Source organism: Hippoglossus hippoglossus, chromosome 14, assembly GCF_009819705.1.
Source record: "Hippoglossus hippoglossus isolate fHipHip1 chromosome 14, fHipHip1.pri, whole genome shotgun sequence".
Classification (NCBI taxonomy): Eukaryota; Metazoa; Chordata; class Actinopteri; order Pleuronectiformes; family Pleuronectidae; genus Hippoglossus; species Hippoglossus hippoglossus.
In genome coordinates, this window is record NC_047164.1 from 8838993 (window position 1) to 8866536 (window position 27544).

Below are 27544 nucleotides of genomic sequence, written 5' to 3' on the forward strand. Positions count from 1 at the left end.
AAGTGATTTCACTTCTTTTTTTAATCGTATAATATTTCATTCACAGATGGAGAATATTGTGTTTACCAGGTTTTTTTTAGGTTATTGATGGATACACATGTCTTAGCGATTATCTCATGTTCAGAGTTTTGCATTTTAATTCTACAATTGGGGTCTGTGCCTTTGCACCTGGGTTTTTGTTATTATTCTCTGACATTTAAACCATTTATCTTTTAGTATGAAGGTTTTTAAAACTTAACAATCGCAACTCCTGGTCTAACACACTAAAAGATTGCAGTCAAATAAATGGTTTGAATTAACTCCTTGAATATACGTCCAGTTATTTGTGGATTTCGTTTACTCCTTTATGTCCTTCTTTTTATTATGTTGTGTTTTTATCAGGTGATTTTTTTTTTTCCCCATTCCGCCCCGCTGTGTTGTTTCCGAGTATGTTATTCATTTGTGGTTAATTAGACTTTGGATAAATTTAGCGCAGCCAGAAGCAGATACATTTGTGGTGTAGTATGATTCAGGAGGATTTTCAGTTCATTTCATGCCCGAGGGCCAATTTGCTCTTTGAGGGAGAATGATGGAAAAACTGCACACGATTGCAGTGAAGATTACATCTGTTCACACACAGTCATATTGTCATTGCAGAGACAACAGGATTTGTCGATAAACTTTTTGAATGTCTGACAACCAAGAACTACCTGGGAAGTCCCGCTGCCAAGGAGACTCCTAAAGAGGAGGTCAAACCACCGGCAGTCAAGCCGGATGCTGTGGAGGTAAGAAAAGATGGAAGTGTTAAGTAACACTATATGGCATTGTGTGTTATTCGATGCAGCACTCACTCAGATATTTTCACTTTATAACCAATATTCTCTCCTTAAATCTGTTTCTATTTTCAAAGCGTGAAACAGGAGAGTTAAAGTTGCAACTGTTTTTTTCCCTCAAGGCTGAAACACCAGAGGAGGAGAGAGAAAACAGGTGGAGGAGAAGTCCTCTGAGAAATCGCTCCGACTTTGAGTCCAGGTATGGCTGTCGCTTCGGGGATCTGTTTCAGCTCGTTTTAATGACCAGGCACAAGTCTCATACAGACCTTATTCTGACACGGAAAATATACATCACTGATATCCTTTCCTAATACTAAAAATGTCCATTACACTTACTGCTGATGAAAACCCAATTATTTTTGCAAGCCCTAGTTGTGTTAAGATAATAACATTTGGCTGTATCTGCAGGGTTAGTTTCAAATCCCATGAGTCCTCCTGGTACCTTGGTGAAAACCCTGGTGTCAAGTAGCCTGTCCCTTGTCTATAACACATCGAGTCCATAACAGAGAGGTCAATACAATAAGCATTATACTGTCATTCAAAACAGTAGCTGATGTGTCGTGTTGCTTGTGTGAATTACATTTTTGAGCATTTAGTTAGTTAAACATGGCCATGCCACACACATCACTTCCTTTGGGTTTCTCTTTTCTGGGTTATGGGTTGGTTGTTCACTTCACTGTGTTAAAGCCGTTGCTAATGAAACTCAACACGTCCTGTAGGTTTTAAATACTCGCTGCCTTTCAGCCAAATAAAGGGATTATGCCCCTAGAAATATTTGAATAGCTTTTATGGAGTTTTATTAACAGCAAGTAGCAGCAAGAGTAAATATAGTCAGTGCATTAGAGCAGTTCAGAGAGAAGGGAGGATTTTCAAAAGTTTGTGACTAGGTAACCAGGGACCATCTAGTTTAAATTAAGTTTGTAAAAAAAGGGAAACCACTGGGGATTAAAACCTCACCAATAACAACTTGTCTCAATTAACAACTTGTTTTTCTCTGTGCTCTTACATATTCGTGTCTGCGTTAGATTTCCAGGTGCAAATCAATACATGTTAAGATATTATTCATGAGTCCTTAGTTAATCTTCATTAACACCAACCATCCTGCTAAAATCATCTTGCGTTTAAAATAGGCAATAGGACAATCATTCTAACTCTCTGACCACAGGAACCGTGATGACAGGAGGCGAGAGGAGCGCAAGCGCCGCGACTTCGAACGGCACGGGAAAAGCAGCAGCGACTCCCACCGTGAGCGGGAGCGGCACGAGCGCCGCAGGGGCAGCCCCCGGGGGAGGAGCTACAGCCGCAGCCGGAGCAGGAGTGGCAGTCGAGGAAAGGACAGGGAGCACAGAGGAGGCAGAGGTAAGAAAGTTCCCCCCCACAGCCCACCCCCTGCAATGCCCACAACCAATAACAACAGCACAGGGGACCAGACCCATGAGTGTAGAAAGTTTCTGATGCTCATGTTATCACAGTGCATTAGTGATACAGAGGGGCTGCTGGACACTTCCTGGGTGTGAGCTTGAGAAGGAGCTGAATGGAGATCTGGATGTAGCTGTGTCAGATTGTCAGTCAGTGTTACTGGGTGGTTTTATCGATAAGGAACAATGTGGATAGCTTTACAATCTAATCAGTGGGATTTCAACAGCTTAGGCTGGAATTGGCCTTATTACCGGCCAGGTAAGCATTTGGCATGATTCGAGAAGAAGCTGTTATAAATCGTACATGATTTAAATGTCTGCTGTGTTCCACTGCTTTTGTAGAATATTTGTTTGTTTTGTGTTTAAGTACCTGTCTGTTTCTTCTCATCTTTTAACAGACTTTAAGTCAAAGTTTGAGGTGGAAAGAAAAGATACCGACGGCTACAACTCTTCAACCACGTCCGGCCCCCTGCAGCAGCAGCACCCGCCGCCTCTCCTGCCCACACCTCCGCACCCCTTTTCCTCCTCTTCCTCATCAGCCGCTGGCATCTCAGGACCTGGAGGCGTTCCTGTAGCAACAATGGCTCACCTGCCTGACAGCACTACAGACAGCTGGTCTGGCTACTATGGCACCCAGAGGCAAGATGGTGTCGTGAAGCCATTCAGCAACAAGGTCGCTTCACTCAAACAGCGTTGCAGGGATTATGATGGTAGGAATAAATTGAATCATCTTTTACCTCTGATCGTTAACTCTGTTGTTTTATATGTTACGTTATCTGTTATTACATTATCTCTGCATTGAAAACTAGCTTCACAGAGAAACGTACAGCAGAAAGAAAATGTTATAAGCCTCTTCTTGTATATGACATGGACATTGTACGGTGTGTTGTGGCTACCTTTGTCTCCTTCTTCCCATGAGGGTTATTGATTGCCTTGTTTAGTGTCCTCACTAATGACCACTGTTTAGCACTCCTTCCACTGTCCCCAGTGAAAAGCCAGAAAGTACACAGGCTTGCACCAAACTCTCCACAGAGACACAAGAGGGTTTAAACTTACCCACTGTCCCTGAAGCATACTGCTATCTGTCACTGTGCTCAAACACATTCATTAGAGACTGTGCCTTAATGAGACTGTTGGGTAAATACACTTCATGTCTTCGCTGCTCAGAAATTGGACAATTATGCATCTTGTTTATTTCCTCCCATTGCTGTTTATTTGTTATTTTGAGATAAATATTATGTGAATCTGTACTTCAATTCGACCACAGGAGCCCAAATCCATTAGAAGAATAAAGTTACCGATAACGTCACAGGTTGGGACACACAACCAAAGTTTTGACATTTGTTTTTCTCCACAGAAAAGGGATTTTGTGTCCGTGGTGACCTTTGTCTATTCGACCACGGCAACGACCCTCTCATCGTGGATGATGTCAATCTACCAAATATGATTCCATTTCCGCCGCCGCCTGTTATGCCCCCCACTGGCCTGCCTATGCCCCCTACTGGCCTGCCCATGCCCCCGATCACTGAGCCGCCCCCTAACCTCAGGATACCTCCGATGCCACCTTACGGCCAACCACCACCACCGGGCGTCTTCCCATTAAATGGTGAGTGCTACCGCCACTTTGTTGCATTTGATGGTAACTTGTAGAAACTGTGTATGCTCTGCATTTTGATATGAGTAGTAGGGATTTCAAAGTAAAATACAGTTATGAAAGCAACTTGTGGTTTCTATAAAGAACTGCAGCCGGTGGGAAAAAAATGTTTCTTATTCTTCTCCTGAGAACTTGTTTTTCTATCATATTTTTCATATCTGGAAAAATACACCTGTCATCTCTAGGCAACTACTCTTTGTTTATGTTAGACAGTGTAATTATATGTTGTGGTAAAATGTCTGACAAAGAAATATTTTAAATGTAGTCCTTATTTTTATCAGCATTTTTCCTTGTATTCATAAATGTGTAAATAGTTGATTTAAACAAAAACATTTAATGGAGGAAAGTAGCTTTCCATGGCACAGCGTTGCTTCTGCACCAATCGTAATGTGTCATCCTGCCTTTTCAGTTCCACAGTTTGTGAGCATCTCACATTAGAAACTCTTTATCAATGTTTTGTAGATACACAGAGAAAATTAATTATACTGTAACCATAACTAAAACTTAATACTGGAGTCTACTCATTGAGCTAATATTCTAAGTGTTGTTTTACTAATGTAAAATAATTCTGGACAGTTTGAGCTCTTTGTGACTGTAGATGATTACATGCACACAAGAAAGGGAAGACAGTTGTTGTTTTCTTTTGAAATTGATTGTGATGTGTTGTTATATAATAACCAAAGACTGCTTCAGCCAGAATTCCCTAAATTATGCATTTACCTTTCTATCTTGTTTTACTCTTGTTGGTTGAGGAGAAGTTGAAGACAAAAGAGAACATTTATTTCTTAAAAACAAAGCTGATGGGGATTTAAACCCTGCAGTCTATTTGTGTTATTCTGCTTGTTGATTTGATGAGACTGGTTCTTGAAGTGATGTTTGCCTGTGACGTGATTTGCTATAAATCAGAAGCAAAATCTATAGCCTGTTGTAAAGTGTTGTCACATGAGTTTAAAATTCCTTTCCGCCTTCCCTGCAATATTAAAGCAACCGGTGTAATAGTTCAAAGCAAAGACTCACTGTCATACCTGCGATATTCCTGAGACATTAGCTTGGGCTTGTGTCTCCCTCAGGACCCCCACTGATAGCAACCAGTGGGATCGATACTCCCAACCACCAATCGGCAATCGCTCCTTCTCCTCCTGTTGGACCGCCTGGTGTGGGACGGCCACCAACTCTTCCTCCTCCTCCTCCTCCACCACTTCCTCCTCCTCCTTCGTCCTCGTCTGTGTCTCTTCATCCCCAATATGTCCAGTCTGAATGTAAGCAGCAATGCTCTTCCTATTCAGATTGGGACTGTGTGCTTGGCCGGGGACATTGCTGTGGCTTTTCATTTTGAGTTCACCTTTTATTTATTTACAGTAGGTTGAGTTATAATGGCATGGCAGATTTAAGCAACTTTTTCTGGACTCTGAGGTCTGACTTTGACTTTCTGTGTTCGTGTTTTCTATCATTTTAAGTTGGTCTGTGTGTGCGTGGTGTTCGGCACTGTGTGATTTCCGTGGATTTCGTTGTGCTGCAGTAACAGCTGTTGACCAGAGGGTAGCACTGTTTATTTACCTAAGAGACTATTCGACTTTGTTGAATGCAAGAATAAGTCACTTATTATCACTGTTTATTTAACCTCTTTGTTTTTATTGTGTAATTTAATTGTATGTTTTGTATTAATTTTTTAGTTTGTTGTTTCATATTATAACTAACAGTGCATGTGTGTGTGTGTTCCTTTTTTCCATCTTAGATAACTATGATCCGGAGGGCTACAACCCAGAATCCCCAGCCCTGACAGCAGCAGGTCGTAACCAGTACCGTCAGTTCATTCCCCGGGTGCAGACCCAGCGCTCCAACCTCATCGGCCTCACCTCCAACGAAGGACAAGGATCCAGAGGTAGCAAGCATTCTCTTGTCGGCACACAAAGTTTTGTAATATTGGACGAATGCTTGTGTTATTAAACTACACATTTGTTGAAGATTTATATTTCTGTACATGTGTGAACATCTTCCAGCTGCAAACATAGTGATTCAGACAGAGCCAGTCCCTGCAGCCAGTGCTCCCGGAAGTAACGTGCCCCGTTTCAACGCCGAGCAGGACAACAGGAAGAGAACCATGGGACATAGTGTAGCTGAAGTACCAGCAGCTAAAAAACCCTGGATGGAGAAGTAAGGATTCTGTGACACACACACACACACTTGAAGATTTCCCTGCTGAATAAGAAATACAAATTTGACCAGGGGAAAAGATCATGAAGAAAAAGATCTAGGATTTCATATAATCTCTACTGCAGAGACCTGGCCTGCCCTGATCTTTGGCAATGTGCCAGTGTCCTCTGGCATAACACCTGCTCTGCAGAGCATGTGCTACAGCAGAACAAGCAGGCATGGGATGAATAGAGTGAGGGGAGGTTGTCCCCTAGTTATTATTCATGGTGGCGTAGTTATCTCAGATGGATAAAAAAAAATGCTAAAACGGATTGATATTTGAAATTAAGTATATAGCTTTGATATTTGCACTTTATTCCTCAGAATATGTCAGCAGTACCTTAATGACCTGGATACCTCAATGTGACACTTGATACCCTCACTGAACACGTTCTCGTTTTGTGAAGTAATCTGAAGAAACTAGATGGCCTCTTGAAATTCGATCAAACAAATTGACGCCTTGCCCCATTTCCGTTAATGCTGAGAGCTAAGTGACTCATAGGTCAGCAGCAGATCTTTTGTCTCAGTTGTGCAACAGGTGTGCACAAACGTCCCGTGGGTCTTGGATGCATTTTAAATGTAAAGCGGAATGACATGTAGTCCTCCTTTATTCACGCTGAACTGTCATCGGGCTTGTAGGAACTCAGTATAAAGTCTAGAACCTCCAGGTCACCAATGTGTGTTCTATTTAACTGACTATCATCAGTAGTTATTTGTGATGTCGTCTTTTTCTATTATTTTTCCCCGAAAAAAACATTTTGCTCTCTGTTTCAGGCCAAACTTTAACAACCAACATAAGAGCAGTTTTCCTAAGAGGAATCACTACGTGAACACCAAGCTGGAGGTTCGCAAGATCCCCCGGGACCTCAACAATATCACCAAGCTCAATGAGCACTTCAGCAAGTTTGGAACCATTGTCAATATACAGGTAAAGTACATCATTGTCTCCTCTGCAATGAATAAACCTGCATGTAGAAGTATTGGAATCTATGCATATTTAAGATGCATTACAGAAATATGAAAAAGGATTCACACTATTAGCTGAACATGGTGTTGCAATTTAAGCCTCTTGAAATGGCACAAAATTCAGCTCAGACACAAAATGAGTTGTCATTTGCACGCACCGATCCTGGATGTGACCCTCTCACTCCAGGTTGTGTTTGGTGGAGACCCAGAGGCAGCGTTGATTCAGTACACAATGAATGAAGAGGCCAGACGGGCCATATCCAGCATCGAGGCGGTCCTCAACAACCGCTTCATCCGTGTGTACTGGCACCGCGAGCCCGGCACCAACCCCACAGGGCTCCAGCAGCCGGAGCAGAGCTCAGGGAGCCAGCTACCTGGTTTGACCCCCAGCCAGGGGCCGCAGCACGGCAACATGCATAAGGTCAGTAAAGAGAGCTCAAACATATTGAAGCCCTCAGTCTTTTTATTTCTTAAGCCCTTCATCCAATTTATATGTTTTAATTTAATCCTTTATCAGCAGGGAATAAAACAGCACTGTCCAGCCGCCTATGTGTTGAACAAGACTGTACCAAAGCACCGCCTGGCAGCAGCGGCTGGGGCCACAGCTGGAACCAGGCCAGACTGCCTGAACCCAAACACAGATGCTGCCTATGTACGTTTTAGTGCGTGTGTGTGTGAGAGATTGTGTGTGTGTGTGAGATTGTGATTGTGTGAGATTGTGATTGCGTCAGGTGATGCCAGACCTTGGTGAGATGTTGTGTAAACTGGTTGTTCGTGTTAAACAGTGTGTTCTTGTTTTTTTTACTATGTATACCAATGTCTCTAATCTTGTTCTGATGACCTAAAAGTGTTGCTCTCTCTGCGCTGCCACTTAGATGGCGCTGGCGCTGACGAACCCCCAGAAGAACCCCTACACTTCCACAGCCCTTAAGTTGTCCTCAAAGAGCTTTGGGAAAACGGGAAAAGCACTAGAAGCACAGGAAGTCCTCAAGAAGAAACAGGCATGTCGCTTAATTTTTTACTACATATTTTGACTGCTACAAGAATAGAACAGCAAGGATTAGTCATTTGTTTTTCTCTGGGGCAACTAGTGAGAAGTGGGCTGCCACTGAGAGAGAGAAAATGATAACAATAGCTGTGTATTTTCCACCTCTGTGAATGTGTATTTACTGTTATTTTTTTCCATTTAGGAGGCATTAAAACTGCAGCAGGACATGAGAAAGAAGAAGCAGGAGATGTTACAGACACAGATCGAGTGTCAGAAGGTATGACTGGCCCCCTCACCCCATTTATCTGTGCACTTCCTACCACTTTCCTCATCCTTTCCTGTCCCGGACCTTTACCCCTCCCTTTGTCTCACTGCTCGTTCTTCCTCTTCCAGGCCCTGATAAACCGTCTGGAGAAGAACCGAGGGATGAAACCCGAGGAAAGAGCCAACATCATGAAGACCTTGAAGGAAATGACGGACAAGATCACGCAGCTGCAGAATGAGATGAATCCTGCCTCCCAGTTCTCCAGATCCAACCACAGTCAGTCCAAGACCAAGACTGATGTAAGTTTAGCCCAGAAACACGATGGAGTGTATCCTCTACCTTTTTAAAACGGAGACGGTGAAACATGGCGTTTTCTTCCATTTGCAGCACAGATACTTGTAACTGTTGTTGTTCATTGATTCCTCTGGTTAGATATCGGTGGCACAAAAGTTGATCTGATCATTTTCCTCTTCATGTGCAAATCATGTTCTGTTTGCTGCTGCTACTGTGGGTGTATTTTGAAAGTTCTCATCACTCTATATTTGTATTTAATTTCTCAACCAGGCCCAGAAGGAACTGCTGGATGCAGAGCTGGACTTTCACAAGAAGATGAGCTCTGGGGAGGATACGACAGACCTCAAGAGAAAACTGGGGCTGTTACAAGTGGAGGTAATACAGACGCACATATGCTACACAACCACAGAGAAGATCTGAAAAGATAGCTGGAACTACCGTTAGACTGCATCATCAGCTATTTCCTTGAGTGCTGACGTTGTGATACCACGAAATGCCTCAGGAAGTCAGGCGATGCAAACGGATGAATAATAATAGTTTGTACATTGAGCTGAAGCTGTTTTATAAATACAAGGGTACTGAAAGTCAATTTGGTGGCATTGAAACTGTAAGACAAGATAAAAGTGTTAATCAATCAATCAATCAATCAATCAATCAAATTTTATTTGTATAGCCCATATTCACAAATCACAATTTGTCTCATAGGGCTTTAACAGGGTGTGACATCCTCTGTCCTTAACCCTCAACAAGAGTAAGGAAAAACTACTAAAAAACCCTTTTAACAGGGTAAAAAGAACATAGAAACCTCAGAGAGAGCCACATGTGAGGGATCACTCTCCCAGGACAGACAGAAGTGCAATAGATGTCAAACTTTCAGGGATGTTGACTTATTTCCGCTAAGGAGGTTATGTTTTCACCCGTCTATTTCTTGGTTGGTTTGTTTATTTGTAAGCAATATTACACAAAAACAACTTAACGGATTTCCACGAAACTTGGTGGAAGGATGCAGTATGGGTAATTACATTTTGTTGCAGATTAATTTTGGCTCTCGATCCATAAGGAACAAATTTGTGTGAAATTTTCGGCTGCTGGATAGTATTTAAGGAAATTGTTGGGCCTTGGAGGAGGCATGTGCTCTCTCCCGAGTGTAAGTGTAAGCTGCATTAAATCATAAAGGTATTGATGTATGTTACAAGTTTATTAATAATTATGAGCATTATGCAGTCACACAGCTTTTATCAGCTTGAATTCAAGTTCAGCATCATTTCATATCAAGGGAGGTGGAAATCCCCAGATGCAGTTTTTTCACATTTATTATGACATATGCAACTAATTAGGAAGTCTATATATACAGTTTTATATGAATCTGTTTGCTGAGCTTGCTCATCAGGAAATCAAATGTAAATTTTTTTTCCTAGTCCTAAGTGGCATCTATGGGTGTTAGTCACTTCAGGCTTGGCCCTCATCTCCTCCAGCCTCTAAACAAGCAGCACATACAAACTCAGACGAGATCGGTTGTCTGTTTCACAAGATCAGCCTTACACGAGCAGAGCTTTTGTTAGTAACACCCTGCATAGCATGTTTTTTTTTCCCCTCTACCCCCGCGGGTCCTAAATTAGCTTGTTGTTAAAAATGCATATCCCCCAATCCATCCAAAGCCAACCCTCCTTCTGCACATTAAACCGCAGCCACTTAAGCAAGCCCAGAGGAGCAGGCGCTAACGAAGCCAAATCAGACAAGTCCTACACCGATGGAGCCCCGTCTCATTAAAGTTTGAGCCGCTGGTCCTTGTAGGAAAATCGCGGGATGACAATTAGTCGGGAGAAATGAGGGAGGGACAAATGTAAGAGAGTGGTTGTGAGGTTGTGGAGTGGTTCAGACGTGAGGAGATGTCACTTTAAAAATGGAGGAGTGACAACTAAAGGGCAGAGAGCGACAGTGGAGGAGACCAGAGTCAAGCGTGTTGGGAATATTTCATCACTGAAGATAAATGTGCAATATTCTGCCTGTGCTGTGGGGGTTTTAAGTGTGATTAAATTAAGATTTGATTTTGTCATAATGTTTTATTTTTAATTTTTATTAAACACTCGATAAATAAGCATAGAGTACATAGTTTGGATCTCCAGTTCATGGGAGGAAATGAGTATGTGTTGTCAATCTTTATATTCAGTCTATGTTGATCGCTTCCAGTTTCTGTTTAACGTTAAACCTTCCTGGTGGTCTTCCTATAGGCGACACGGCTGGGGCTGATACGGCCTCCAACAGGTCGAGGTCGGGGTCGAGGGAAGATGGCCCATGAGCCTGGCCCGATGCACATGGGCCGGGGGAGGGGCCGGAGCCGGGAGATGATGGGTCGCGGCGGGGCCGTGAACCGTATGGTGGTCGACCACCGACCCAGAGCCCTGGCTATTTTGGGGGTCACTCAGCAGGAGAAGGAGGAGCTGATGCCGCACTTTGTGGTGAGTCACCATCTGTATTATTTATTTAAAGAGTCAGGGGAGTTAGTGTCGCAATAACTGATAAACTGGCACACACAGTTTTGAGATGAATATTGAACAAGTACTGAAATTCCTTTTTTGCTTTTTTATCTTAGAAATACGGGGAGATTGAGGATCTCCGCGACCAAGATGCTAACACTGTCGTCATGACCTTTAAAACACGAAGCGAAGCAGAGAATGTAAGTCGCATGACTCCAAATCGGATTAGTCTGTTTCTACCCTTTTTTTACTCTTACTGTTTTCTTCCGTTTGGTTTTACTGGTAAGTATAACTTGCCATTTTCCTCCTGTTTTGTTTTCTAGGCAGCTAACCAGGGAGCTAAGTTCAAAGGTCGAGTGCTGCAGATTTCCTGGTACAAACCCAAGACGCCCTCTGTAAACACGGAGCCAGAGGAGGAAGAGGCTAAAGACGAGGACAATAAGGTACGACATACAAACCCAAACTCTCGATTTGTGATGATTTAGTAACACGCAACCTGAGAGAAACCAGGAACGAAGTCCATGTACAGTCCAACCTGAAATTGTAAGTGGGGAAACTTTTGGAAGTTTTAGTTATATTCACAGATTTTACTTGTACATTTTATTCTAGTGCTTCTAAATTTTTCACTGCTGCTCCCAATGGAAAATCAGGGCGAGCCTCTAAGAGCATCTCAGCCCGTTGAGTAAAACTGCATTACTCTCAGATGAAATCCTCATACTGTATTTTCATGTTTTGAGTTGCGTTCATGAGGTTGGGGGGTCTTCCTTGTGTGCAAGTTAAGTTTCCCGATCCCGTCACTCTGCATTTCCTAACTTTTCCAATTCCTATGATAAATCACTGAACACATGTTTTAATGCAAGGGGAGAAATTCCCTCGGAGACACTCGAGGCCCATCTCATTTCAATCCAACTTGTTCTGGAGTGTGAGGTGCATCATTTATTAAATATCTTCCAGAAACCCTCAGTATGATGCTGCCAATATTGCTTCCTTTTTCTGCTCTACAGTTTATTAGACATACCTTTTTAATCTAATGCAACAAATCCTTCCTTTTGGAAAGCTTCTAATGTCCTATTTTGTTGTTGTATTGCAGTTTGTCTGTTTATTAGCAGGATTATACAAAAACTACTTAATCGATTTTCTTGAAACTTGGTGAAAGGGTGGGGTACGGGACAGGGAAGAACCCATTTCTCATGCAAATATGTAGACTGCTAATATCTATGAATTGGTGATAGTTGGTGCAGATCTCGATAATGATCAAGATTTGGTGAATCACTAAGTATTTCTAAGAGGTTGATCCTTATTCAGTTACTGTACGCTAACAAATATTCCTTTCAACTATGTCAGAAAGTTGTGTCTGTTGTAATGTGAGCAGTTTGCAGAAAGTTTCTTTGTACATGTCATACGTACCTGATCTCAATACATCACAATACATGTGTGCTCTCTGGGTGCCCTTCTAGTCTTAAATGCAACAGAACTCAAGAACGTTGTAAATAATGCAACTTCAAGACGTCACAGAGTAACAAACACACAACTGTGGTTTCTATGGGACTAGCCTGGGTTTGTCATGTTGCACAGTGACACAACTGCACAGCTGTATAAGGTTGATGTGTCTGTGTGATGAGATGTTGACGTCGTGTGTTCATCAGTGTTTTTCTGATGTGAGAAATGTATCAAACTAAACACCATGATGCGTTTTTGTTTGTTTTTAATTCAAACAGAAGGAACCTGGCTCTTATTTGCCTGGTGAGGAAGAGGAGGAGGAGGAAGACGACGACGAAGACGACGAGTACGAAAGCCGATCATGGAGACGGTGAAGGCTAGCTGATTCGCCCGTCACCTGCTCCTCAGCGAAATCAGTACTTACCCTGACATGAAGATAAAATCAACTCAACGGAACTCACATTTTTTTTTCCTTTCCAGTATTTTCAAACTAAGTCATTTTAAACTCTGATCAAAGTAAAAACATCTTTTACTTTATTGTACATCGCAAGAAGTTTAGGGGGTCGATGTTTTTTGTATCCCTCGACTAAACAATTATTTAAAACATCTCACTTTTGCTGAGAAAGATAAATGTTAAGTTGTTCTTATAGATAGAAAAAAAACCTATGTAAGTTGGAGTGTGCTTACCAGATGATTAATATCAGTAATGCACAACATTTGTGTCTACTGTGAATAGGTATTTTTATACATACTGTATTTAAGCTCTTTTCTCACCAGTTTTTTGAAAAACCTTGTCCTCCGTTCAGGGACAGCCATTCCATCACCAATAGAACGTTCTCTGTCGCTGCCAGAGAGAAACTTATTTATTTTTCCACTGTGCCGTACCTATATTGGCACAGTTTGGTATGGTTCTCACATTTTCCTCACATTTCTTTGACAGTGGCCTCTGTGTGCTGGCATGAACCCAGTCTAGTTTGTGCATGTTGTATTCCTAAACAAACAGAGCCACTCCCTCCCAGCACCCGAAGGTGCTGATGCTGTACCACGACCACATTCGAGCCAGTGCAGGTACAGACGGATTCCAGTGCAATAGAAAAGAACAACAACGATGTTTACAAATTACCACGTCCATGCGCGTCACAGACAGATTCCCCCTCTTGTGTGTTTTTTTTTGTCGTTCACTCAATGTCTCGGTGCCACTCTGTGTAAATACAAACACCATCAACTGGTGTTCTACATTTTCTAAGAGTGTCCAACATTTTCCACTTGTTCTATTCTGTCACCGGGTCAAACAAAGGCCCTGACAGGACAAGGATCGGATCACCCATTTAAACATTCAAAATAAAATGTGAGATCCCTAGACAGGTGACTGAATGTAATACTGAACAGTTGATTTTAATATATATATATATATATAAATATATATATTTAGTTTCTTTGCCTTACACAATCAGCAGAAGGCTGAATTTTTACAAAATTTGTGATTTACTTTTGTAAATTTTGTAAATGCTTGTGAGAGAAATTACAGTGTTTATTTTGTTTGTTTTTGAGTTTAGTTTTTTCTCTCTGTCATTTGAAATGAATGACGAGGCTGTTTTCAGGTAGAGAAGGTCAAACCAGAGGGGCATAAGCGTCTCTGCGTGAATTCTGCATTCGTGACCACAAATCCACTCTGTCGTTTCTCTTAAGTTTGTCATATTGTTTAAAGAAACATTCAGAGCTGCTCTGATCTGTGGGAATCACTCTGTAGAAAGCCACCATAGGAAAAGGATGGAGGTGGTGTCATCATGCATGCACCTCCCACTGTTAGTTGTTCATTAGTGCAGCTTTGTCTACAGCTGACTCTGGTCACACAATGCGCTAAACCCACAACCACAATGTGCACCCTTCGTGTCAACAGAACTAGTTTAACCTTTTACACAGACTGTACGTTAGAATCCTCAGGGTGGGAGGAAGGAGAATCAATTAATTGTGTGTAAATGTGCTCAATGCAAGATAACACTTTATTTTTTTTTTTCTTTTGTTGCTTCCCTCAAACAACTAACAACGTTTACACGCAGCCTAATGAAGTGTCGTTAGACGTATGCTTATCATAACTCAAGTGAACTGATCATATCCCGGTGACGTAACCAGTCAGATGGCAACTATTAACTGTAGCCATCTCACTCATTTACACAGTCATGCAGGCAGGAATCTGTGTGTGAAGTATTTTACCTGCATGTAAACACAGTAAATCATGTCCTCCCACCTACTGTGACGGTAGCGTTCTTTTTTTTGGGGGGGGATTTCATATCTCACTTTTGCTCCGAAGCCTCTTGCCATTGACGTTACTGTCCCAGTCGAACCTTTGAGTTCACCATCACTGTCACAATGAGGTGTTTAGGTTTGCGATGAAAAGCTGAAACTTTTCCCTTCGCACTTGATACTTTCTTATGATTTGCTTGTGGCAGTTTTAAAGGACAAACCGATACTGACAGGGTTCTCGCTTGTGTAAGTGACGACGCAGAGATGGTCTCTCTCTCTCCCACTTTTTTGTAATATCTCCTGTATGCTACTATCACACTAGTGTAAAAACAAATGTAAAATGTTTATTGGATAATAGTTTTGGATTTGTAACTGTTTATATTTGCAGGGTGTGGATGTATTTTCTTCATGTATTTTGTTTGTAAAAATGGATTTCTAATTTACAAGCATGTTTGCTTTTGCCAATAAAGATGGAGGAATGGGGTGCTTAGAAGAAGATAAAAAAAAAAAAAGATATGAAAGAATGAAAAGAAAAGTGGAAAAAAAAGTTACAATTGGATCTTGGAGGGGGGAAAAAAAATAACATTTTGAGTTGAAGAAAGAAAACTGACCAAAAAAAGAAGTCAACATTGGCAAAGAAAAAAAAATCGAGCAAAAGCATTCCTGAAAATATGAACTGAAACTCTTGTGTGGTGTCGTTTCTTCATATCAAGCATTATTTTTAAATGTGTTTGATGTCGGGCGGGGAGGAAGGAATACTGCAGGAGTACTTCCCTGTCAATCACCAGTATCTGCTTAAATATACATGTATGAGTACAAATACACATCGGAATTACATTGTGACTGAAATCTTTAAAACTAAACAGTTTCCTCATAAAGCTACATTAGTTTGTTTAAAATCCCACTGGTGCACTTCAATGTATTTAGAGCTTTCATTATATGTTGAATAGAAATCACTTAATTCATCAATTTCCTGATGTGTAGTAAAACACAGGACCAACGACAAAGCAGAGGCCAGTGAGTTAGAGACAAGTTGTCACAGCAACATAATAAAAGCCTCTTGCTATAGAGTTTAGAAAGATGAGGTCACCTGAACAGTGTCACTTTCAAGTCGTGTTTTTATGAACTCTTAGTTGTCAATTAGAAACATGGCCATAATAAAATATCCAGCAATTAAGGTTATAAAATGTTATATTCAATATCAAAATCCAGTCATATTTAATATTTTTGACATTAAACTGACTTTAAGGTTTTTAATCAGGTTTTAGAATCAGATTATAAATTTGGAGCTTGATCACATGTGATGTAATGTCTGGCTACATCTAAGTGGAAAGTCAATATTAATCAATACCTCCCATTGTCTCTAATTGTTACTCACGGACGCACTTAAACACCCGTGGCCCCGAACTGATCCCACCGCATCAGAATTTGACCTCTGACTCATTTTAATTAAAGCTCCCAGTGAATATGACATATTAAAAAACCACTGAATAAAACATGAGCATTTCTTACTTTAGGAAGTCAAGTGAAAACACTCAGAGTCAGTTTGGTTTAATGCAAGAGCTTTTGGCTCTTCCCCGGGGGAAGGGATTTCAAACTGGGGCCTGAGCAGCGCTCCGCTCCTGGCAGGTCCCGGCAGAACACGGTAACTGAGGTGAAGAACCAGCTCTGGTAGAAGGGTGGCCCTATGGAAGCCAATTCCCGCCAAATGAATACAATTGTAATAATTACAAATAAAATAGACATAAATATTTGTAGATATATTTATATGTAGGAATCATTTGACCAAAACCATAATGTAATTTTTCAAATGATTTTCAAAATTATTGTGAAATAACATTTTAAAACTGACATGTCACAATAAAAGGTAGAATGCAAGTTATACATTTTAGTTTTGCTTTTAAAAGTGATTTTCTTTTTTTCTTGGGGCTCATTGGTCAAAAAACTCTTTTCAATTTGGGCATTTTAACATTTTATATGGGAAATATGTGGAAGAAATACATACACATAAACATGAGCAAAACACATGTTTATTTTCTTAGCAGGTTGAGAATTAGAACAAAAGATTGAATCTCTTCATGTCAGACTTTACATGGAGGTAGTTTTTAGTGAACCATGAAGGGATGAATGTTGTGACAGCGGAGAGGTCGTCCGGTGGAGTGGAGCTGCAGATGTTTATATGCAGCCCAGACGAGGGGTAAAAAAAAAGAAGAGCTGATATGTGGGCACTCTTCATAAAACATGTCGGATGCAATCTTCAGAATATGAAATGCACTGAGATGACAGAGTTGTAAACAATGACCATTCAATTATGAATAGTGCCAGCTATATAACAGCTATTAAGAAGGAAAAAAAGAGGGAGGGTGAGAAAAGGGACTTCATGCTTTATTCAGACTTTAACATCTTAGAAATTCAGTGAGATCCATAGGCACAGCTTCCTGAGAGCTTCTCACGCGTGTCCTGTTTTCTATAGGACACGTTTTTGATCTCACGATTACACTCGCCAGCTAGAAAATCATAGTAAACCAAAACGTCCACTCTATAGTTCAAGATATCAACAAAATGTTTAATATATTTTCAAAAGGTATCCTGTCTTCATTGATATACGTGTTGACTTGACAATCAAGTCCATAGACCTGTGTTTTCTTCTCCACTATCCCCAAGCAGGTATCCGGCCTGCAACAGGTTTGCATGGTGAGAAAAAAGTCCTTGGCTGTTTTAATCTGTGTAATGAATAAGAAAATGCCAGTGTGGTAATGGATGCCTGCCACCGTGCTGCTAAATTATTCAGAGTCTGGGGAACCAGAGAGGAGGCCGGCGGGATCGGATGGACCCGCGGTGTCATCAGTCCACCTCTGCCGACTGGCTCCTCTTTCGGCCCCGTCCAGCGTGGCTTCTCGGGCTTTAAGCAGGCGGCCACATGAGAAGGCTGTAAAGCAGCTACGGGGATTGGGCGGGGACGAGGATGTTCTGATGGGAAACCTGACAGGACGCAGATACAACTTGAATCATACAGAGTCAAAACTATTGTTCGGCCACTTCAGGCTTCTGTGTGAGCCACTGAGTTTCAGCACCATGGACAGAGGACCAAGGGATCTGTCCATGGTGCTGAAACACTGGGAACTCAAGTGGAGGAATCCATGTCTTTTTTCACAGTCGTGACCAAACTCTTGTTGCTGTTCGACAAATGTGCTTCTGGCAGAACAAAGACCTGTAGTTGATTTCTTTAACGCACTCTGAATCCTCCTGAACAGACAACATAGTTAAAATCACTTGTTTCCCTCGTTAACAAAGGTGATGATGTCGACGACAAACATTTTCAATTCACTCAATTGTATTTGCACGGCACCAAATCACAACATGAACCATGTTAGAAAATGGGAGAACGATAAACACTAATAATCTGATTTTGTTCTGAAGTGGGCGATTCTGTTTATGACGTTTGTGCAGGACACAAAAAAAATGTGAAACTTTTAGGAAAGTAAGAATTTCTTAACGGATTCATGAATTAAAAATATTTTATTAGATTATAGGTATTTTTCAGTATGGTCCCAGTTTGGGATCAATAAGGATCCGCCTGTCCATCCATCATCCATCCATCTCTATCTGTCTGTCTGTCCATCTTGGGTTGGATTCCTTTGACGCTTGCGCACAGAGGCCAACATTTAGAAACTTGTAAGCTGAGCAGAGGAGCAGGTGGGAGGAGGGAGGCTGAAAGAGGAGGAGGAGGTGGTGGGATGCCGGGAGGCGCAGCCGGTGTTAACAGCTCAGTCCGGGTGACGTTGAGAGCAGAGAGGGAGCTCTGTGGTGTGTCCGATTCCCGGCGTTCATGTCAGGGCCCACACTGCTGCCGGCGCGGCGCTTGCAGGGAGGAGGATGATGACCATGAACGGCAAGCAGCATTTCTCCATGCACCCGGCCCTGCACGAGCCCAAGTATCCCGGCCTGCACGCAGGCTCGGAGGGCATGCGCAGAGTCTGTCTGCCCGCCCCGCAGGTACGTTCAGGTCGGGGTAGTAGAGGAGTGGGGGCAGAAACTATCACACTGGGAAATGTTAAAGTTGATTTGACAGGACTTTGTTCTATCCTCCGTCTCTCTCACTCTCTCTTCTGTCTGTGCCCCCCCCCCCCCCTCTCCCCTCCTCCCACCCAACCCCCCCCCCCATCCCCCCCATCCCATCCACGTCTGCTCCAGCAGTGCTCTTGCTTTCATATTAATTTTTATGACCTGCGCTTTGAGGAGGGGGTTCTCTCCTCTCCTCGGCGCTGCTTGCCTGTGGAAAATGTTTTTTAGATCCTGAGAGTTGCCTGACAGAATTCCCCACTGACTCCAGTATGCGCACTCTTGCTTGCAGCTGCAGGGCAATATATTCGGAGGCTTTGATGAGAGCCTGCTGGCACGGGCAGAGGCTCTGGCGGCTGCTGACAGCATTGTCTCTCACGGCAAGAGTCACCCGTTCAAACCAGACGTGACTTACCATACCATGAGCAGTGTCCCCTGCACCTCAGCCTCCTCTTCTTCCTCCACCACCGTGCCCATCTCCCACCACCACCACCACCACCACCTCGGACAGACCCTGGATGCCGGGGACCTCCTGGAGCACCTCTCCACCAGCCTGGCCGTGACCGGGATGGGTGCTCCGGAGCCTCCAGGGATGACGGCGGCGCACCACCACCAGCACCCTCACCACCACCTGCAGACCATGGGGCAGCTGCACCAGGCGATGGCCAACATGGCCCACCCCCACTCCCTGTCCGTGCACGGCGGCATGGCGTGCGTCAACGACGTGGAGTCGGATCCCAGGGAGCTGGAAGCCTTCGCCGAGCGGTTCAAGCAGAGGAGGATCAAACTCGGGGTGACCCAGGCGGACGTCGGGTCAGCGCTGGCCAACCTCAAGATCCCCGGGGTGGGGTCCTTGAGCCAGAGCACCATCTGCAGGTTCGAGTCCCTCACGTTGTCCCACAACAACATGATCGCGCTCAAGCCGGTTCTCCAGGCCTGGCTGGAGGAAGCCGAGGCTGCGTACCGGGAGAAAAGCAACAAGCCGGACCTTTTCAGCGGGAGCGAGAGGAAAAGAAAGCGCACCTCCATCGCCGCGCCGGAGAAGCGCTCTCTGGAGGCGTACTTTGCCATCCAGCCTCGGCCCTCCTCGGAAAAAATTGCGGCCATCGCGGAGAAGCTGGACCTGAAAAAGAACGTGGTTCGAGTGTGGTTTTGCAACCAGCGGCAGAAACAGAAACGAATGAAATACTCTGCGGTGCACTGACTTTCACATCATGAATAAAATAGCCTACTACATTTTTGATCGAGTGATTAATAATAGCCTAAGTAGCCTCACTAACAGGATTTATCAGCAGCTCCTCATCTGGGATTATCTCCAAAAAAAAACTTCTGATCAGATTTTTTTTCATTTCGTGTCACTCACTCTTCGTCGATGCACTTTTTTTCAAATGTTGTTTTTTGTTTTTGGGATGCGGGACTAATCGATGACGTGTGTTATAGATCTGTGGTCAGGGTTGATTTCAGTGTTGTTGGTCTCGTGTATCCTCGCGCACACTTTTTCAGTAAAGTCACCCCCCTGACAGCTCGTCACATTCAGGGATCTTTTTTTTTAAAAAGAAACCCACACACGTGGAGTTGAGATGCCGTTTGTTTGTAAAAACTGATGCTTTGTGAAGAAAGACGAGGAAAATTGTGGGTTTTTGTTGAAAAGATGATTGTTTTTGTATTGTTGGCTGAGGTTGATCCTCCACTTCACTGACTGGCTCACTATGCAGAAGTTCACCATCACATCTTCAACTGTATTTTCACCTGATTTTTATTTTTAATTTTTATTTGAACTCCACAAATCAAGACTTTGGTGGATTTCAACGATGAAGAGGAGTTTAAAAAAAAAGAAAAATCACACTTTTATAAAACCAACAACACAATTTTTTGCAAACGAATCTGCTCTTTTTTCCTGAACTTTACGATCGTCTTTTACGCACAAAAAAAAAGAGTTTTTACAGTAACTCTTTCACAAGGTATTTCACACACTGAATCTATTTATCTTTAATTATTAAATAGAATACTACAATGACACTGTTATAGGCTGTATGAGGCACATCCGTGTGGCTTTTGGCTGCTGCTATATTTTAATATTTTGACGTGGACATGTTTTGGAGCATTACAGGTGAGCTATATATTTATTATATAGCCCAGATATAATATACAGTATATATAGGCCTATACATCACCTGCTTTAAGTATTTATTTTTTTTCCTCACTCTTTATTTCACTTGAACAAAAAAAAAAAAAAAAAACGTGTGAAGTTTAAACTTAATAAATGATTGGTTATTTTCTACAAAAAAAAAAGAAAAATATCCTCTGAAGCAGCGAGTTTGTTATTTTTGTGCATTTATAGTTTTTAAAGTTGATGTTGTGGGATGAGGCCTGTACATGTGTGTTTGCAGTTTTTAATTTGAAGAGAGAAAGAAAGAGATGCACCAAACAAAATTGTAAAAACCCATTTATTGAAAGTGTTGCATCTGTTTTATTTATGAATCCCCAAAGATCCGCTGGGATTAAATATGTATCGTCGTATATGTGATATAAGCGCCGTGGAAAATAAAGCGCCTGCGTCCTCACAGCAGCGTTGACGCCGCGTGTGCGTCCTCCGCGCCGCCGCTAATGGCCCCTTCCTCTCTAATTAGCGCCGCTTGAATTATGGATGGCCCTCATGTCACCGGGTTATGTGGCGCATGCACGGGGCCCTGAGATGATTAAGTCATGACGATGCAATATTAATTGTACATATTGGGTATAAAGCGCAGTAATGTGCAGGAGCTGGGAGCAGAGCAGGGCTGAAGCTATGTGGAGACTCTGGGGACGAGCCGCTGGATTCACGACAACAGGTTGAGGACGGAGGGGAGAAGTCACAGCAGCACGTGGCCTCGTGAACTTTATTCTCTTTTTTTTTTTTTTATCATAGGACTATTTATTTATTTTTGTTTGACTGAGTAAGTATCTTTTTATTTTGTTATGTTTGTTGTCATTTGATTTCTTGTTATATTTATACTTTCAGTGGACAGGGGAGATATGATCATGTATTTCAATATAACATAGGCCTCCAAGGGGATTTCATTCTTATTATTACTATATTATTATTATTATTATTATTATTATAGATCTTTTTTCGCGTATTTCAGTAAAACAATTTTAATAACAGTGCTTTTTTTAAATGTTCTCTGAGTAGAATTAGCCCAGAAAACATAAAGAGATCTTACATGTATCTCACTGCAGCCATTTAAATCATGGTGTCCGTTAAATCTGTAATTTAGGAGAAATTTTGTCAGTAGTTTAAAAAAACAAACAACAGAACAACAATCTTCATTTTATTTTAACCTGTAAATAGTAAAACAATAGAAATGGATAAACTTGCATTAGAGTTATTTTTTTCTTTTTTTCTTGCAGAGCTGTGTGTATAAATATATAAATGAAATTACTAAAATAGATGAACACAAAATAATGAAAAGCTTCCACCGGGTTCCTCCCACAGTCAACATGACCGCGGGCTGTGTGGTTTTTCCCAGTGAGAGTGTCGCCGGGTTGTTTCAGCCGGGGGTTCGATCCCTACGCAAATTGCGCAGGAAGCGTTCGTGGCACTAATTAATATTCTCTTTGATCCAACTCCAGCCTATAGGTGATGCTTGTTATTTATGACTCTGTGAGGGGAGGGCGAGGAAATGCACAAAAACTTCCTGGTCATCATTTAAAAAAAAAACAAATGTGAGAATAATAATTTGATCTTATTATCCTCGTGCGGAATGAGGTGTTTCAAAACGTGGGGTTAAAATAAACAGGAGCGTGTGAATAATTGATCTTTGTATTGATATCATAACGCACGGGCTGTGTGGTAAGTCGAGCTGAAGGCTTGTGAGCAGCATGTGGCGAACTGAGGGCACCTCAATTATTCAGCAGCAGCTCCGGCTATATTGCAGTTTCTCATGCAATAATGGAGACGTGTTGGCTCCACAGGCCAATTTATGCATCGTCTGTAAATATGAAAAAACTCCCGAGCAACACTGATTAATGGTTAAAATAAAGGCTGGACGGTGAGGATTAGGAGCTGAGACCGATGTTGGACAGAGAGAGTTCAAAAAAGGATGTGATAAAAAAAGCGAGAAAGATCCAAATGTGGGCAAAGAGAAGGGGAGAGACACGAGTGTGTGTGTGTGTGTGTGTCTTTGCTTGAGAGGTCTTCATGCAGGGAAGAGCATTTTTGACAGAATGAGGATGAAAGCTCTGTTTAATTGCTGAAGAATGCACCCCCCCCCCCCCCACACACACACACACACACACACACACACACACACACACACACACACAGACACGGTCCACCTCCAAGACAAGACACCCCAAACTCAATAATTCATCAGACGCCAGTAGCAACAAATGAGAATGTGACCAGAGCGAAGGAAGACAGCTCTCTATTAGTCACCTTCTATTATCATCAGAAGCTCAGGACCTATACCCACTGCTGGAGTCTGCACACATACCTGTGGACACACACACACGCACACACACGCACACACACAGATTGTGTTACTCTCTGGAAACTTGAGGCCAGGGTGATGGATGTCTTTAAGCAGGGGGTGCTGTCCAGTGTCCACCTGTGTCTCCTGCTGCCGCCTCTCTCAACACTTCAGTGTTTGAATCCACATTGTTTGTGAGTTTCTTTCTCAAATGGAGGAAAAATAAGAATTTAAGTGGATGTAGATGCGAGTGACAGTTCACTTTATCCTATATTCTATTTTGAAGTATATTAATCTTGAGCTAATTTGATTTCTACTTCAGGGAGGCACTATAACGCTGATTATACTTCACAGATTTACAGAGTGGGATTACTTCTATTTAAGGACCTGAATACTTCAAGATATAAAGAGGGATAGGAAAATAGAAGTGACAGGTTCAAGTGGTGCTGCACGGTGGGGAAATCCTTCTTAAAACAATAAAATAACAGAAGATTTATAATATTTATAATTCATAATTCTGACATTGGATTTGAGTAAGTTTTCATTCACAAGTGCGTCAAGTGTGATTGTGTCCTGCTTCTCTCAGTTACACCAGTCAAAAGTTCAATTTGTAGCTGTTGGTCATGAGAGCATCACTTTGTGAGGTGTACTTTTTTTAACAATACTTTTAGTTTGCAAATGCTAAATGATCATTTAATAGACAAATAAATTAAAAAGATTTGAATTGCAGTCTCAGTGTCACAAATAAGCTGACTGCTGTTACCGAATCACTTCAAAGCAAATTGTAGTTTATCAAATAAATTAATAATGGATTAAAAAACGTACTTATACATTATGAAATATCGACGGCCCCCATTCACACACGATTATCAATCTGATATTGCGGCGAGAGCAGAGAGAACTCCCGCGTCAGAGAAACATTTAGAGTCTCAAAGTCTGTGTGTGAGGCCAAACCGTCTGCTAACTAACACACCATGCATTATGAAGAGAGTATTGAGATGTGCACACACACACACACACACACACACACACACACACAAAGAGATGTGAGCACAGGGAGGGAGAGAGAGAGAGAGAGAGAACCCTCCTCTAGCCATGGTGAGGCATGAGAGGAGTAATTGTGTTGTCTGTATTTCAGCTTTAACAGCGTTCAGGCACTTTACTCCTGTTTTTTTTTTTTTTTTCTTCCCTAAGTTCTGCTCGAGTGTGTATTTATGCTCTAAATCCAAAAAAGACCAAAACAACAGTGAGGACGTGAACGGACAGGAGGGAGGGGGCCCCGTGCATAATGTTAGAGACACTAACACAACCTCACTTATAACCACTTGCTTAATTCATTCAGCCGGCCTGAGGAAGAAGAAGTATTATACACCCCATTCATAATTCAAGTCCTCTCCATTATCAAAGTGCCCAGAGAAATAAGATTAGCCCAGCCAGAAATAACTCACTGTGGCGTGATTTTTTTTTTCTTTCCACAAAGCACTTAGCTGGTCAGGTGCAGGTCTGCACACGTACTCAGATCAGAGTATATGAGCATATGATCACCATGCAGTCTGCTGAACATCATAATCCTCTCCAAGAAAATGTAGATGTAGTGTAAGAAAAAAGGGAGCAGAGGATTGTCACAGAGAGGTGAAGACTAGAAAAAGCAGGTGGAAGATACAGAGGAAAGAAAGAAAGGACAGGGAAGAGAGGAAAGTTTAGTGGGAGATGGGTAAAAGAGAGGGAATCGGTGGAAAATGTGAAAGGAAAGGATGAAACGAAATAAAGAGAAGGGAGAAGAGACAGAAGAAATCCCCGGTGGACGACATGTCTGTCATCCTGACTGTGTGGATTTGGTTCTATTCTTTTCCAAGTTGATCTTGTCAAGGTGAGTGGGTCTCTGACGGCCCCGCTACAATCTGACGTTAAACTCCTACGACGGCAGGAGCACCCAGAGGACCCCGAGCCGAGAGGAGAGGAGCTACAAGAGGAGGCTGCACCGTCCTGCACGGGGGGGGGGGGGGGGGGGGATGCCGTCATCATCCAATCCACAGTCATGTCCATTTACACATCTTAACTAACACTCACTTTATGTATGTTCCAATAAGTGCACATACCAGATATATATAAATACAATATGTGGGGAGAGAAATAAATATTGCATGAGGTGGAAAAAAAGCTGTAACATGTGATCAACCTATGGAATTAGAAAAAGGTTGGATTCTTCAGAAATATCTGTCGACAACAGAAATATAACAAAGTATAATTTGGTTGACTCATATGGCCTCAGAATTAACTGTGGATACACGTCGCCTTAAAATCTACCTAACCATGTTTTCCATTTGTTAACATTAAAACCAAAAGATGAATAATTTACACTTTATGAATAATAATCATGCTGCCAATGAAGTATATTGTACAAGTATATATCTATATAGCATCAATATCTAGTGACTGCTGTGTATGTTCTGGGTGGAAAGCATATAAACAGGGCCGTGACAAGCAGCTTGGTGTTGACATGCTCCGTCACCCCAGATACTCTGCACCGACTCAGGGCACACGGGGAAATAACAGCGACAGCATCACCGTCGATGAACTGTCTGCCCCACTCTCCCTACCCCCCCCCCCCCCCCCCCCCCCCCCCCCCCCCCTCCCTCCCTCCCTCCACGGGGCTGTGCCTTTGAAGACAGACATGAAAACTAAGCCGGGCCACAGTGGGGCCCCAGAAGCAGGTCCCCTAGCAGACGCAGCCACCCGCCCAACCCCTCTCCTGCTCCCACTGGCCCCAGGCCCCGAAGACAGCCCCGAGGCTAATCGACCAGGAACACAATAGAGGAGCAGTGGGGGCAGCCAGTGCTGAGCGAGCGTGTCTGTGTGTGTACAGATCAAGGGGGAGGAACATAAAAAGATATTTATCAAGCTGCTCTAAACACCAGTAGGCTCCAGGAGCGGCACGGCCTTTTTATACTCATCTAAAGAGATTCATGTTTACACGATGCTGGTCAATGAGGGAAGATTCGAACGCGTGTCGCGAGACATCCGACCCAGTGAAATTCTGAAATGATACCTGCTGGATCCCATCACATCAGGGAGCGGGTGAACATCAGGTCAGGTTTGATTGCTTTGAGGTGATTCTAGCACATTTGCATACTTTCAAAAAATCCCACGAGGGGTTTGCACTGGTAGTCGTGATAATATTCTCTATAACTAAAAAATAGCTGTCCAATGGGATCATAGGCTGCATATAAAGATGGACGACATGTCTCTATGTCCTCCCGTTGTACAAAAGTGGAGCCAAAATGTCCTGGATATGGGCGCCGCCATCTTGTTCATTTGAGGTCATGCGGAGCCAGGATGTGCACAGTAGCGATTGTGGGGTGGAGCCGAGGTATCGAGTTAACACCGATACACGCAATCGACGAATGGCGAGTCAATTATGACGTTCATCTCATTTTTATAGCGTCAAATAATGAACGGGAAAAAAATGACAAATGAAAAAGACTGAAACAAACTGAAACCATCTTTGAGAAAAATATTTAAGATCTACCTTTTAGTTTGGACCATGACCCATCCATTTACATGGCGGAGAAGAGGTGTATGGCCTATACTGCAGCCAGCCACCAGGGGGCGATCAGAATGTTTTGGCCTCATTTTTGGGGGAGCTGTCATTTCGGCCACCTTCATATAAAGTCTATGAACGGGACCAAAACGAACTGAGGCAAGAAGAAAATAGAAAATATTCTGTGTAGCTGATCACGTTTTTTCTCGTTCCACGTGGCCATGAAGTTGTAATGTACATGTAGTATAGGATGTAATATATTTATTGAAAATATTATTAATAACACTGTCATGGGACATGTTATGTAGTATTTAGAATATTCATAATGTGTAGATAAAATACTATTTTGCTGCCAATATCTTTGAACTTTCAGTGAAGTAAAATGGTGAATACAGGGTTTTTGTATTGATGTTTATTCCACATCATTGCATCGCTTTTTTTTTACTAAATCAACAGCTCTGAATACTTGTCAGTCTGTGATCTACGAGACAAAGACCACACACACCGAGCTTCCTGAGGTTTAGCGTCTCTTATGCACGATGTTAAATTGATCTTAGACTTTATTTGTCCTTTTAAAGTCCTTCAAGAGAAGCACGGGAGGGAAGGTTAGACAAAGTATTGGGAATATTCCGAACCGTTCTATATAAAGCGCTGTTGAAAAGGAGAGTGATTCTCTTTATTTAGTAATGAGGGAGCCACGGTTCAGCGGCGCACATACGCACGAGCTGAAGGCCACACA

The 27544-nt window shown here is 42.4% G+C and overlaps 2 protein-coding genes across 4 annotated transcripts in view; both read left to right on the forward strand.

Annotated features, from left to right (window-relative positions):
- Window positions 1-13789, forward strand: part of rbm27 (RNA binding motif protein 27) — a 15931-nt gene extending 2142 nt beyond the window's left edge. Inside the window, exons 3-21 of one of the 3 annotated variants that reach the window (XM_034605706.1) lie at window positions 637-764; window positions 935-1011; window positions 1978-2171; window positions 2629-2940; window positions 3588-3836; window positions 4955-5143; window positions 5620-5766; window positions 5885-6038; window positions 6852-7005; window positions 7231-7464; window positions 7561-7695; window positions 7919-8044; window positions 8234-8308; window positions 8425-8595; window positions 8861-8965; window positions 10822-11049; window positions 11184-11267; window positions 11391-11510; window positions 12786-13789. In XM_034605706.1, coding sequence (XP_034461597.1) covers window positions 637-764; window positions 935-1011; window positions 1978-2171; window positions 2629-2940; window positions 3588-3836; window positions 4955-5143; window positions 5620-5766; window positions 5885-6038; window positions 6852-7005; window positions 7231-7464; window positions 7561-7695; window positions 7919-8044; window positions 8234-8308; window positions 8425-8595; window positions 8861-8965; window positions 10822-11049; window positions 11184-11267; window positions 11391-11510; window positions 12786-12881 — 2978 coding nt within the window. In that variant the 3' untranslated portion in view covers window positions 12882-13789. The remainder of the gene's footprint in view (window positions 1-636; window positions 765-934; window positions 1012-1977; window positions 2172-2628; window positions 2941-3587; window positions 3837-4954; window positions 5144-5619; window positions 5767-5884; window positions 6039-6851; window positions 7006-7230; window positions 7465-7560; window positions 7696-7918; window positions 8045-8233; window positions 8309-8424; window positions 8596-8860; window positions 8966-10821; window positions 11050-11183; window positions 11268-11390; window positions 11511-12785) is intronic. The other 2 variants (XM_034605707.1, XM_034605708.1) reach the window with 2 other exon arrangements.
- A 4711-nt stretch (window positions 13790-18500) lies between these two features.
- pou4f3 (POU class 4 homeobox 3) lies at window positions 18501-21120 on the forward strand. Its single transcript, XM_034605735.1, has 2 exons — window positions 18501-18747; window positions 19106-21120. Exons 1-2 carry the CDS (start codon window positions 18628-18630, stop codon window positions 20015-20017), a joined length of 1032 nt encoding a protein of 343 aa, XP_034461626.1. The 5' UTR covers window positions 18501-18627; the 3' UTR covers window positions 20018-21120.
- Window positions 21121-27544: the final 6424 nt, after the last annotated feature.

Bases quoted from the DNA above. Each gene is read 5' to 3' on its own strand.
- pou4f3 (XM_034605735.1), top strand. From the start codon at position 18,628: ATGATGACCATGAACGGCAAGCAGCATTTCTCCATGCACCCGGCCCTG. The intron at 18,748-19,105 runs GTACGTTCAGGT...TCTTGCTTGCAG, and splicing joins TCTGTCTGCCCGCCCCGCAG to CTGCAGGGCAATATATTCGG.